The sequence below is a fragment of the Chrysochloris asiatica genome, unplaced genomic scaffold (assembly GCF_000296735.1).
Source record: "Chrysochloris asiatica unplaced genomic scaffold, ChrAsi1.0 scaffold00335, whole genome shotgun sequence".
NCBI lineage: Eukaryota > Metazoa > Chordata > Mammalia > Afrosoricida > Chrysochloridae > Chrysochloris > Chrysochloris asiatica.
The window spans coordinates 1,591,138-1,605,964 of NW_006408853.1; the positions used below are offsets into that span (position 1 = coordinate 1,591,138).

Sequence of the window (14,827 nt, forward strand, 5' to 3'; positions counted from 1 at the left end):
ATTGTATTTGATGCACTAACAATAAATTTACGGTTTTTTTCAAATGGTTTACTAACCAATTATTCGCTCCACTATTTGATATTGTTTGTGTAGATCATCTGTAAGTTCTTGCTGGCAATTATAATATTCCACATCTTCTGGAGAAGCATTTTTCAACCTGAAAAACCATACATATTAATCTAGAAATAAACTTCAAAATCTCCCATAAATCACTCATCCTATAAAACACTATCTGTAGCACAAAACCATCCATCTTGCCACTAATTATGTGAGCCAACTTTGAACAATGCAGAAACTGAAACATGAATAAGTACTTGACTAAAAAACAAAACATATAATTTATGAATTATGAGACAGTCTATAAAACTGTTATAGAGGAATGGTTTAGATATGGATATGCCCTGGTGTGGTGCTACAGGATAAACAATGGACTGTTAACTGCAAAGTGGGTAGTTCTCTCTCACCAGCCACTCCTTGGGAACCTTAGGCAACGTTGTCATAAGTTAGAACCAACTTTGGCACTTAACAAGCGCTTGCATGAACTAGAATACTCAAGCTTGATAAGTAGCAATATTATGCTATCCTTTGACTCCTGACTATGCATTTTTTATTAACACAAAAAGTTTACTAATTTATCTATGAACAATAAAAATTATTGAATAAGGTATAAAGCATATTTACCATCTTTTTGTTTCCTGATCTTTTTTTTTATAATTATCCAATTTTTTCATTCCTCTAACATTCTGCTGCTTTAGGGTTTCTTCTGTCTCCCATGTATTATGGATATGGGACCACCCTTTCCATTTAATTAAATACTGAATCTCTCCTGGTTCCTTGTTTTTTTCAAATCCTGCATTTGGGTCACCATCTGCTTCAACTGCATAAATGGTTGTAGTAGCACCTGTAGCTGAAGACAATAAGCAAGAAAGCGTCCATATATTTCTTCTAATAGAATTATTTTCTTAAAACAGAAAAATTCTAAGTATAAAAAGATATACTCCTTTAAGTAAGTAAATATCAAGTAACAGGAATTTTAGATAAAAACATTACAAAGATATAAAAGAGAAGTGTTGGTGTGGTGCTGTAGGAAAAGCACTGGACTGTTAACCACAAAGTTGGTAGTTCAAACCCACCAATCACTCCTTGGAAAACCCTTACACAGGGTCACTATGAGTCAGAACTGACTTGACAGCACTTAACAAACAACATAAATAAAAGAAACTCAGCTTTTGAATAACCAATGATTACACGTTAAAATAATTCAAAATCATTCTTAAAAACTATATATAAAAATAACTAAAAATAGTTTACATATTTGAGATAGAAGGTGTGGTGAACTACATGTGGCCTTTTGCATTAGGTTCTTTAGAAAACAGCTTGAAAATGATTTTTCCCCAGGGCTCTGAAGAGTTATCTTTGCCTTAGTTTTCTGCCCCAGTGACTATGTTACTTTTGCCAAGTTAAATGACATTTCCTGGATAAGTTATAACCTACTTGGCTTGATACTTTTGTCTGGTTCTGGGCTGCAGCCTGCCTTATGACTGATATGCACCTTGGAAGGATTTGTCAATAGACTATGCAAATAGGTGAAATGTAGCCTACCAAGGAAAAGAAGTATCTGTGATTTAGTAAGAGGGGTTTGGTCAGTTTGTAGCTCTGGTGGGAATGCCTTGCCTTGCAACTGACACAGAGTCTGTGGAGTTAAGCAGCCAGTCCAGAGGTTTATGAGATAGAAAGAAGCAGTAAGTACAGCAAAAGCAGCAACAGGTGAAGGGTTCTGGGGAAAAGCTTCTTAAAAGAGCTATAATGTGAATCCATAGTACATGGATTCATGTTAACATTGAAGGCAAGACAGATCCTAAAAGGGGCTCAGCTGAGAAAGTTGTTGTGCACCGAAGAGAGATTTTTGCCAACAAGCTTCCGAGTCCTAAGTTGTAGTCAGTTGACCCTGGATCCTATGTTCTGTTTCTTAGTAAACTACTTAACTGTAAGTATGGTCTGTGAATTGTTTGTTGACATTGCAACAGACTGACAAACCTTGAAGTAGAGAGTGCCATGGAAGGCATGGTTGTGTCATAACTGGAAAAAAGGTTGGAAATGGAGGTACGTCTCACTCTACCTCACGGGAATCAGCTTTGTGCTGACAGTGATTTCTGTTATCCCCCATGAAATAAAGACAGGTTCTAACTGATACTACCATTTCATAAAATTAGGCAAAAACAATTTCAAAAACCAGTTTGTAAAATTGAAAAATTTTTAAATAGTAAACTCAGCTACACATATCAAATGTACAAGTAAAAAAATGTTTAATTATCCACAATACACAAAATAGGGTTAGAAGGAGACTTTCTGTAAGAAAATAATAAAATTAAACAAAGTATATTTTTAGCAAATAAACACAGAAGAAAATCTACTCTCTCTTTACTTTCAAAACTGAAGTCTATCAAGAAATACTTTAGTGAATATTTAAAAAGTCAAGCAGTAAGTGTTTTTAAAAACATACCTCCTTTTCTCCCAATCCGACAATCCATAAACCTTTCTATTGTTTCAAATTCTTCTTCTTCAGGTTGAGGAACATCCTCTCCACAGACTTCCAATAAGTCATCAGAATCTGTTTTCATTTCTTCATCTTCCTTATAACTAACATTGACAGTTGCCTGGCGACGAGAACTTCTTTTGTCATTATCATAATCTTCATCATCATCATCTTCAGATGAATCAATCTGTCTCTTTTTTTGTCCAGGAATCTTCTTTCCATTTTTTGACTTACATCTAGGGAAGGGAAGGGGTAAATAAGGTACTTTATAGATATATTGGAATAAAAAATGATTTGAAAAACAATATACTAAAGGAATGAACATCTTTGTATAAACAACAATATCCACCTTCAAACTGAGAATATACTACATTTACCTATTTTGAGGTTTCCTGCTTTTAATTTTGTTTTTTGGCTCATAATCAGATTCTGTTTCATCACAACTACTTTTGTCTCTTTCTTCCTCAGATTCTGAATCTGAACCAGACTGAGATGGAGATCCTGAGCCCGACATCTGCCAGTCTTCACTGTATTAAAGATAAATAAATAGATAAGAAGTATCTTTAATTATAGTTACATAATATAGCACCGTCTGTCTCTAATAAAATATAAAATGATTACCTCAACTAAGTTGTATGCCATTCAATATAAAAAAAGTTAGTTTTCACCTAAAGCTAATAAATGTCTACTGCTGTTTGTTTAGTGCCATTGAGTCAGTTCTGACTCTTAGTGACCCTATATGTGGTGTCCAAGGAGCAGCTAGTGGATTTGAACCACATACCTTGCAGTTGAAACCAACCTTGTGGTCCAGTGTTTATCTTAGAGTACCATATATCGAAAGCTCTGAAAACATTTTCATAAATGCCTTCCATAACTCTGGAGTGTTGTTAATCCATTGAAATATAATTGCCTTGGTATGGCGACGTAGGATAAGCACTGAACTGCTAACTATAAGGTCGGCATTTCAAACCCACTAGTATCTCCTCTGAAATCCTATGATTTCACTATGAATCAGAATAAATTTGATGGCACTTAACAACAACGAATTACAAATGTTTGAATCTCACTGTAGATAAAAAATATTAAGCTAATTTAATGTTACAGGGTTTTCATTTTTAAGTCTTTTGTAATTATACTTGCCCTCTCAAATAAAAGATTCTATTTGAAATCTATATCATTTTACTTTTCTGCAGAGATTGACTTTTAACAATGCTTTTAAAAATTGATTTACTAACTAGTACATACACCAATATATAATGGGGGAAGGTCAGTACAAAATGATCAAGGCAAGGCAAAAAGCTGGAAAGAGAGCCAGAATTCAAGGCACAAAGCTAAATACTATTATATACACAATCCTGGAATAACAGTAACAATAATAATCTATGAGTAGATACACAAACACTCAAACTGAAGAGGTGGGAAAGTTAATGAGACTACATCCACAGTCAACTAACTACTGGTGTGACAGAGGATATCGCTACATAGGTACTCAAATGTATGGCAAATATACCCATGGATATAGTAGAGCATGTTGTTGTTGTTGTTGTTAAGCGCCGTTGAGTCCATTTCAACTCAAAGTGACCCTGTGTAGGGATTCCAAGGAACAGCTGGTGAGCTTGAACCACCGAACTTACAGTTCAAACCGATCTTGTATCAAGTGCTTATCCTATGGCTCCATGCCAGGAATCCATAGTATAGCATACACAGAGCAAGGTTATGAAAACTTAGCCATAACCAAGCACCTAGAAGGAAAGAGTTACTAAGTCTAGGGGCTCAAGCTCACAGTCTCAGGGGAAACAAACTGGCAAAAATACAGCCTACAAAGGTAACATTCTTTATCCTACTTTCATGAATGTTTTTATTGTTGTTAGTGTCGGCAAGTAAGTTCTGACTCATAGTGACCCTATATAGAGTTTCCAAGGAGCAGCTGGTGAGAGCTTGAACTGTCAATCTTGCAGCTCAAACAGACTTTGCGGTCGAGTGCATTAACCCACAGCACCACAGCCTCCACTTTCATGAATAGCAACTAGGATATTAAAATTGTGAGTGGCTACCTAAGGTACAATTATTACTCTCTCCCCATTCAACAAACACAAATGAAGAAAATCAAAGACCCATCGAAACAATTAGTCCAAAGGACTAATGGATCCTGTGAGCCACATCCTTAACTACACTGGCACTGGAAGATCCAGATAGTTTAGGTTACCACTTTCAGCCACTCTAAAAGGGATCACAATGGGAGGCCCTGGATAGCATAAGAGAAAAATTATGCATGAAACTCAAAATCATGGAATAGACCAGGCTTATTGGTCTGACAAGAGACAGGGACAACTCCTGAGCTGCTCTTAGTTACCCTTCAGGTCTGAAATTTTCACTCAAACTAACAGTAAACAATAATATCAGGAGGGTATGTACTCACTAGAACCACCAACTATATGAGACCAAAAGGGCAGCATTAGTCCAGGAATAAAGCTTAGAAGGCAGGAAGGGGTAAGAAAGAAGAGCAAATGAAAATGTTAAAACACAAGAAGGAAGTGGAAAAGAGTACTGTTACACTGTGGGTACTGCAATGAATCTCACAAATCAAAATGTGTAAAAATTGGTGAATGGAAACCCAATTTGTTTTGTGAACGTTTACTCAAAGCATAATACAATGTCAAAAGGAAATAGAAAAAAAAAAACAAAAACAAAGATACTACATGTTCAATCAAAAAATATATTTAGGAAAATCAAAGATGTGCCCATCTCAACCAATATTAAAAGATTACTTTACATTTACTAGTACTTTAGTTTATTTCAGACCGATCAATATGTAGATAAAAAAAAATGCCGTTGTTAAGTGTCATTGAGTCAGTTCTGACTCATAGCAACCCTATATAGTTTCCAAGGAGCAGCTGATGAGTTTCAACTGCCTGTGACATTACGGTCAAGTGCTTATCCTTCAGTGCCACACCAATATTTGACTGTAAAATAAAGTTTGAATGAAAGAAACACTTTTAGTTCTTATACAAGGGGGCTTCAAAAAGATCATGGAAAATGGAATTAAATGAGTGGAAATTTTCCATTCACATTCTGAAGCCTCCTCATATGTACTTTATCTCCTCTTTTTATAGCTACTGTTTCTGCTCCAGAACTCTGCATTATCTTATAACATGCACGACTCCTTAGTGTTTTCTTAAGCAAGCACATGACAACATAGCAAATTTCTTTTTATTAAGCTTTTTTCCAGGTTCGTACACTGGAACTAGCAAATAGGCAGCACCTATGAAAAAGTCTACTGTAACTTAAACAAATTATAAATTATAATAATTTTAGTACCTGAGCACATTTATTCATTATCCCAAATTACTGACGCTTTAAAAAAAATATTCTTTGCTTACACCTACTAAAACTGAGTTTAGAAATTAATACCTAAGTGGAAGAGTCAGAAACTGAAATTCTAAAAAACAAATCTGAGGAATTTACGAGCATACAACATAGCAAAAAACAGGAAGCAAGCATGTAGAAAGAGACAGTGAAGATAGAATTTGTTGTTGCTGTTAGGTGTTGTCGAGTCTGAACCAACTCAAATAACCTTATACATAACATAATGAAACAGTCTTGTGCCAACCTCACAATCATTTCTATGCTTGAGCCCATTACTGCTGCCACTGTGCCAATCTGTCTCTTTGGGGGTGGGGGGTGTCTTCCTATTTTCCACTGACCCTCTACTTTATCAAGCATGATGTGCTTCTCCGAGGATTGGTCTCTCCTGATAATATGTTCGAAGTATGAGAGATGAGGTTTTGCCACCCAGGCTTTTAAGGAACAATGTAGCTATACTTCTTCCAACACAGATCTGTTTGTTCTCTGGCCATCCATAACTTTCACTATTCTCCTCTAACACCATTAACTCAAATGCATCAATTCTTCTATGGTCTTCCTTATTCACTATCCAATTTTCACATGCATATGAGGTTACTGAAAATACTATGGCTTAAGTCAGGCACATCTTTGTCCTCAAACTGACATCTTTACTCTTGAACACTTTAAAGACGTCTTGTGCAGCAGACTTCCTTAATGCAAATCACTTAATTTCTTGACTACTGCTTACAGGAGTGTTGATGGTTGATCCAAGCAAAATGAAGTCTCTAGCAACTTCAATCTTTTCTCCATTATCTTGATGTTATTTATTGGTCCAATAGTGAGGATTTCCAAAGTACAACTCATACTTCAAGCTGTGGTCTTTGATCTTAATTAGCATGTATTTTAAGTACTCTTCACTTTTAGCAAGCAAGGTTGTATCATCTGCATATTGCAGGTTGTTAAGAGTCCTCCTCCAATCCTGATGCCAAATTTTTCTTCATATAATTCAGCTTCTCAGATTATTTTTTTATTAGCATGCAGACTGAGTAAATATGGTGAGAGAATACAACCCTGGTACACACTATTGCTGATTTTAAAACATTCAGTATTCCTGTATTATGTTCAAACACCTGCCGCTTGGTCTACATCCAGGCTCCTCATAAGCACAATTATTCCAGAATACTCATTCTCTGCAATGATGTTGATAGCGTGTTCTGATCCACAAAATCGAAAGCCTCTGTGTAGTCAATAGAGGACAAGTAAACATCTTTCTGATATTTTCTGCTTTTAGCCAAGATCCATCTTAAACAGCAATGACTGATCCACGTCCTTATCCGAGCTGGATTCAGACAAGAGGATAGAATGGATGATCGAAAATTTTCCTATTTAAACAAGCGCCAGAGGATTTAGAGAACGAGAAAAATATTCAAAGATACAATTAATGAATTTTCAGAAGCTGGAACATATGAATCTTCATATGAAGGGAGCATGAGTCCTGTGGAATAATAAACCCAAATCTAGATTTACTAAAGTGAAAGCATAGAAAATAAACGACAACTATAAATATGAAAGACATGACAATTTTTTTTTTTTTTTTTTTAAGTGTAATAAGAAACAATGAAAATCAACCAAAAGAGGCCATCTAAGTGTCTGAAGGAATCCTGTTGTGTCACTGTGGGTTAATGCACCAGAATGCAAAGCCATTTGCACTGCAAGGTCGGAGGTTCAAGCTCACTAGCTGCTCCTTGGAAACCCTATACAGGGTTGCTATGGGTCGGAACCGACTTTAATGGCACTTAACAACAAAGTGAGAATATGAAGTACTCTTAATACCTTCTGGGTCATGATCTTTTGGAAATTAAAGCAAATTTCTAAAAGGGTTCTCTATAAAACCAAATTTTATATCCAAGTACACAGCAAAAATACTATTTTTATAAATTAACACACTCACACCCAGTCATCCCTATAAACATGTTTCCCAAATTAATATACTCTGATATAATGACTAAGAGAATCCTTAATAGGGTCAAGGACATGATAGAAGAATGATGTAAAATTTTAGGTTGTTCATGATAAATGGACCTAATAAGATGCCATGAGTTAACGATTTACCAAAGCATTAGTATTTTCTTGATATGACAAGTCATTCAAACAAAATGACATACTCTTTATGCTTTTTCCTTTTGACTTCACTGGATGAATTCTCAGAATCGTCACTGCTGGATGAATCCTGTAGAGAAAAATAAAGTAGTATCATAAAAAATTAGAATTTAATCATATATCAAAGTTTTATTTGTGATCTTATTTAACATTCACTTTAGTAACAGCACCTGTAAAGCCATTTTCCTTCCATTTTGTTATAGTTATACCATTAACTGATTGAGAGTAATTAATCTAATAATTTGTTTTATTAAAATTATGATAGCCAAGGATAAAGCCTTAAAATTACGTTTCTGAAACCATATTTGCCTGATATGGACATAATGAGTCCTTTTTGGTATGCAAAATTTTTACTCCATGAAGTGTTTTATAATAGCTTTTCCTGGCTGCTTTCATGCAAACACATGTGCATTTACACATGTTTATGCCCACAAAGAGACTTCATTGTTTCAAGTTGCAGTCTATTCTTTTAAACATACTCTATATTGGTAATTCTTCATCTTCTGTACAAACATGGTTCTTCCAGTTATGTGTATGTATACAGGTGCATATGCTTGTTTATGTGTAGTTCATATATTTAACTATTTCTCCTAATGTTTTCCATTTTTAGTTTATTTCTAGTTTTGCTGTGAAGAGCAAATGCATACAAGTTTCTCACTGTTTATTTTGAGTTAGTCCCTAAAAGTGGAATTATTGGATAAATGCATGTCACTATTTGAGACTTTTCGTATGTGTATCTAAGTATGTTGTTGGTAAGTACCGTGGAATCGGTTCCAACTCATAGTGACCCTGGCACAGGGTTTCCGAGGCTGTAAATCTTTACAGGAGCCAAACGCCTCATCTTTCTCCTGCAGAATGGCTGGTAGTTTGAACTGCTGACCTTGAAGTTTGCAGCCCAACTTGAAACCACTACACTATCTAAGTACAGTTATTCCTTAAGCTAGTCTTTAAAAGCACTTATTACTTTAAATAATTTCATAAAGACCTAGCTATTTAAATGGTAAAGTACCAAGTCTAATTTAAAAATATTATCTTATTGTCAAAACTGACCTCTTCTGATCCACTATTAGATGAGGCTTGATGTTGCTGCTGCTGTTGTTGCTGCTGCTGCTTCTTGAGCAATGCAGATCTCTGAACAGCCAGAATACTGGGACTTGATTTCCAAAACTACAATAGAAACAGAAAGCAGTATTTTTTTTTTTTAAGTTAATTTATTGAACAGAACTTCTCCAAATAACAAAAATATTTTTCTTACTCATAAATTTTAATCCAATATCACTGAAATATAAAAATGTAGTTTTCACTGTATAAAAAAACAATATTTATAGTATATTTAGCTTTACAGATGATATCAAGAAATATTCTCTCTGGTGTTAAGAGTATTATTTTGATCAAGTAATAATATGCTACTCAAAATGTAGTTACACACTATAGAAAGTCTGAGGTAGAGACGAAGCACTTGGGTCAAAATGTATAGCAATTATGTCTCTAAATTGGCTTTATTTGGGGGGTAGTAAGATTTTTCTCCATGAAAGGAATTACTATGTTGATTTATAAATTCTGGATAGAGTATATTATCTCATTGTGAACTGGTACTCTGAGTAACATAGCATCAACCAGCTGTCATCAAGTCAATTCTAACTCATGGCTACCCCATTTGTGTCAAAGGAAAACCAGAGTTCCAAAAGACTCTGGTAGAAATTTTTGTTTTGTTTTTAAGGAGTGTGAATGAATTTAAATTTTCAACAATTTCAGTTACCAGTTGAGCATAGGGCACCACCACCAGACTCCTTAGGAACACTACTGTATACTGCAATAAGGTATGTTGTTGTCAAGTGCCATCAAGTTAGTTTCAAACCATAATGATTCTGTATACGGTTTCCAAGGAGCAGTTGGTGGGTTTGAACTGCTAAACTTTAGGTTAGCAGCCCAGTGTTTATTCTACAATACCATACACCAGGACAAGTTTTAATTTATCTTGTAGCAGTTTACTTTAGAGTTCCACTAAATCCTCTTGCTACTAATATCAAGTATTTCCTTAAAATATCTAAAAAGTAAATTAGCAAATGGGTATCACAAATCCTTTAATTTTTAACTATGAAACACTGAATATTAATTATGAAACTCATTCCCAAGAAAGGTTTTTTTTTTTCATATATGTATGTACATATGGAATTGACTTGATGGCATGCACATATGGAATTCACTTGATCTGCACATAATAGCTCTGGTTTGGTATGTATTTAATACACAGACAGTGTTTTTACTCTTGCTATGTTACAATTTCAGATGACTTACCCAAGACAATTAATGCAGATATTTAACTAAAATTTGACTGACAAGTAAAAGTAAAATTTTAATGCTTAATATTTTCTTTTTATCTTCCCCCTAAGAGTTAGATTTAGAAAGCATAAAGAAATGCTAAAAGTTTTCCCAAAGTAACACAAAAAAGCTATCTTTCATTGGACATTTTATTTTTTTTTACCTCAGCTCCATCAACTTTCGGCGGTTTTGCTTGAACTTTGTTTTCTCGTGAAGTGTCTGACTCAGACTCTGACTGACTGCCTGATTCAGATCCAGAGTCAGAGTCACTGCTACCTGACTGGCTACTGCTTCCATCACTACTGCTTCCAGAACTCGAACCAGATCCAGAGCCTGAAGCTGACCCAGAATCATCATCCGACTGGCTACAATTCGAAAATAAACAAATTTCAAACAAAATTCATTATGAATTTAATTTTTATTAAATTCAGAAAAACGTCTCAAATCATTAAATCAAGTTTATTTCCTATTACAACTTGGTCTATGAGCAATAATAAATGAATGAGTGTTAATTTTTAGCACTAAACTGACAGAGTTTAATACAATTTTGACTGAGACATATGCACTTAGAGCTCCATATTCATGACACTGAGCAACATGCACCAAGTTCAGGATCCTGAGTTACAAATTTGGGGAAACAAGAGGTTTATGGCAAAGTCCCTACCCTTAAAAGATTAGTTGTTGTTGTTGTTGTTAAGTGCCGTCGAGTCGGTTCCAACCCATAGCGACCCTGTATAGATTAGTAAACTACAGTAATTAGGAAGTAGGGATTGTATCAAATGTTAAATGTGCTGAAAATGGCCACATAAGCAGATGCAAAAGTAACTTCTTTGTAGCACTAGACTGCTAACCCCAAGTTTGGGAGTTCACACCCAGCAGCCATTCCTTGGAAGCCCTACACAGGGTTGATGAGTTGGAACCAATACGACGGCATGTAAGAAAAACAATTTGCTTTAATGTTTTATCTCTGTTCTAGCATTCCAGGACGGAGAATATAACTTAGTATAATTAAGTTATAACAAATTAAATTACTAAACAGAAATCAGTAAAATCACTTCTCTGGGAAAATTGTTTAAATATCTCCTAATTCAACAGCAATAAATCTAAAATAATGACAGTCTCTCAATCTTTCCTAGCCTCTGTACAAACATGCAAAAGTAATAAACAGCTCATTATTAATTCTTATTCCAGGTTAGTCTATAACTGATATGGATAAATATTTGACTACAAATTAATATTACCCATAGTCATGTGTTTTACATCAGAACTGTTGAAAACGCAGATGTTAAATCTTTAGTGCACTTGGCACTCAGCCTTTAATTTAACTTAATTTCATTTGGCTTTATGAGAAACAATAGGTAATACAGCTTATGCATAAACCAATTGGTGTTGAGGATAAAGTAGAACTGTTCCATAGGGTTTGGAGACTAAATCTTTAGGGGAGCTAACAGTCTCATCTTCAATGTGCATACATGTCTTCCACTGTAATTTTCAGAAATGCCACAAGATGGAGCTATCATGTCATGAAAACATTGTATTTCTCATTTTCCAGAACAAGGAGTTGTCCTGGTGTGGTGCTGTGGGTTAATGAACCAGACTGATAAGCCGTTTGAACTGCAAGGTCAGCAGTTCAAGCTCACCCGCTGCTCCTCGGAAACCCTATACAGGGTCGCTATGGGTCGGAACCAACTCAATGGCACTTAACAACAACAACATGGAAATGGGAGTCCTGGTATGGCATTGTAGGATCAGCCCTACACTAACCACAAAATCAGTGGTTAAAACCCACCAGCCACAACTCGAAAACCCTATATACAGGGTTGCTATGAGTTAGACTCCTGGTGCTGGCACTACAGGATAAGCACTGGACTGCAAACCACAAGCTCAGAGGATCAAACCCACCAGAAGCTCCTCAGAAACCCTATGAGGATGGCTATGAGTTGGAACCAACTCAATGGTATTTGACACAAGATGGAGCTATCATGGAAACAGAAATGTTTGCTTCTCAAAGTTATAAAAATTTAAATGTTTAGCTTGAATAAACAATGACAAGCATACTTGCGTTCTTAAAACTAAAATCTAGTGTAATAAATGATTTTAAAAAAGTTTTATTAAATAAAAACTTTTCTTTGAAATGCTATACCAACATCATCTTTGTCATTGTATCTAGGCTCTGATCATAGGATTCTGAGATATAAAAAAAAAAAAAAAATCACACGTTATAATCTAAAGTGAATCCTGGTGACATAGTGGTTAAAACATTTGGTTGCTAAACAAAGGTTGGTGGCTGTAATTTACCGGCTGCTACATGGCTTTCTACTCCCGTAAAGATTTACACCCTCGGAAACCCTGTACAGGGTCGCTATGGGTCGGACCCGACTCGATGGCACTTAACAACAACAACAACAACAACATGGCAAAAAGGCATGACAGTAAGTTTCTGTAATGATTTACAGCTTTGGAAAGTTTATGGGGCAGACTTATTTTGTCCTCACCTGGTGTGGCACTGTGGGTTATTGTGCCAGACTGCAAAGCCATTTGAACTGCAAGGTGGGCAGTTCAAACACACCAGCTGCTCCTCAGAAACCCTATACAGGGTTGTTATGGGATGGAATCGACTTGACGGCACTTGATAACAACAACATAGGGTCACTATGAATTGAAACTGACACAATAGCATGGATTTGAGGGGATGGGGAGGAACTATGTTTAAAAAGGTGTCCTGGTGTGGTGCTGTAGGATAAGCAATGGATTGCCAACCACAAGGTAGGTGGTTCAAACCCACCAGCCACTATGCCGGAAAAAGATGATACTTTGCTCTGTAAGATTTATAACCTCTGACACCTTACACAGGGTCACGAGGAGTCAAAGTTTACTTGATTGTAGTATTTTAGAGTTTGGGGTAGACTCAATCCTCGATCCTATTGGTATCAAGGGAATGTTAACCGTTTGCACCAGCCCAGGGACTCCTACAGGTAGACAGTTAAAATTGCTTGTTTAACAAATTAAACTTTAAATTAAAGTAGAAATCTTTTTTTTATTTTCTTTAAGGAAAGGTCATTTTGTGGTGTTCAGAGCTAACAAACAGCCTGAAGCAAGGTTACTCTACTGGCCAAAAGGGCTACCATTGAAAAGTCTTTATTTTGGGTACAGTTGTTGTAAAGTGCTGTCTGAGTCGAGCTGATTCACAGCAATCCTGTGTAGGGTTTCTGAGGGGTGGCTGGTAAGTTTGAACTACCAACCTTGCAGTTCAGACTTACCTTGTAGTCCAGTGCCTATTCTATAGCGTCATGTCAGGACTCCATTTTTGGGTATTAGACTACATAAATAAGGAGGTTCTCAATTCACTGATTTTAATGATCTCCAGAATGGAGTTAAGTGAAAATAAGCAAAATAGAAAACAATATTTATGGTATACTTCATGTAAGAAAGAAGGAAATACTCATATGTATTTGTTAATATTTTTTAAAAATGGCAACATAAATGAACAAGTAAATTTTAAATGGTTACCTAAATGGAAACAGAGAGGACAAAATTGAAATGATTCTCCAGTTTTGAAACAATCTAATTGTTCTGCATAATTTTAAATAAAAGATCTTAAAAATTGATAGTAAAGTATAGATATGATGAGAAAAAAACTACATTCCATTATAAAATTTTGAGCTAAAACAAAAAGGCAAAAAGTCCAACTCTAATAAGGTTATTCTATTCCAGCCCATTACTACAAATATTCTTTCTAAAACAAAAATCTGATCATGGCATAACATTCTCTTATAAGTCTCTTTAGTGTTTGTATAACAATACTTTTACCTGCAAGGCCTTTCATCCGGAATGTAACCCTAACCTGTCTTTAGCCACTTTCTAACTAGAAATCCTAGTTCTAGCTATGACAAACTATTTTTCTTTCTATGAAAACTAGTTTTTCTCTACTTCCTGCATTCACACAATCCCTTTTCTGTTTCCACTGTATGATTCTAACTTGAGCCTCACTTCATGACTACTCCTCCAACAAATTTATGACTATATCTCAATCCAACATTAAATTAGGTATTCTTCCACAGAACTTCCCAGACATCCTATATGTACCACTATGTTGGTTATAAGGACATCTTTAATTATCACTGTGTTTTGTTTTTTTATATCTTACCGAAGACCATATGTTCTTTGAGTGATAGAATTTTGTCCTTTTCTTTGTAGACACATAAATAACTCTATGTTTGAAGGGTAGATGGATGAATGAGTCAGCAAATAAGATACACGTGGGGGGGAACAAATAAGATGGCAGATCGGGTAGACGTATAGCAGAGAGCTCCGCCAACAACAACACAGAATACCCGACCAAGCAGGTTCAGGGGATGGTCCCAGAACTCTGAACCACATGTAAAGGAATAGTTAGAAGGTTTGAAGGCTCACAGCTGGGGGAATTTGTGGCAGAAGCAAGAAATCTATTGCTTTCTAGTCCAG

General features: G+C 35.5%; 1 protein-coding gene across 1 annotated transcript in view; it reads right to left on the minus strand.

Annotated features, from left to right (window-relative positions):
- The window catches only part of CHD1 (chromodomain helicase DNA binding protein 1), a 132,478-nt gene that overhangs the window by 79,381 nt on the left and 38,270 nt on the right, over window positions 1-14,827 (minus strand). The window contains exons 2-8 of the mRNA XM_006875694.1: window positions 10,527-10,728; window positions 9,092-9,208; window positions 8,047-8,111; window positions 2,914-3,063; window positions 2,504-2,772; window positions 682-907; window positions 57-157 (exon numbers count right to left, since the gene is read on the minus strand). Coding sequence (XP_006875756.1) covers window positions 57-157; window positions 682-907; window positions 2,504-2,772; window positions 2,914-3,063; window positions 8,047-8,111; window positions 9,092-9,208; window positions 10,527-10,728 — 1,130 coding nt within the window. The remainder of the gene's footprint in view (window positions 1-56; window positions 158-681; window positions 908-2,503; window positions 2,773-2,913; window positions 3,064-8,046; window positions 8,112-9,091; window positions 9,209-10,526; window positions 10,729-14,827) is intronic.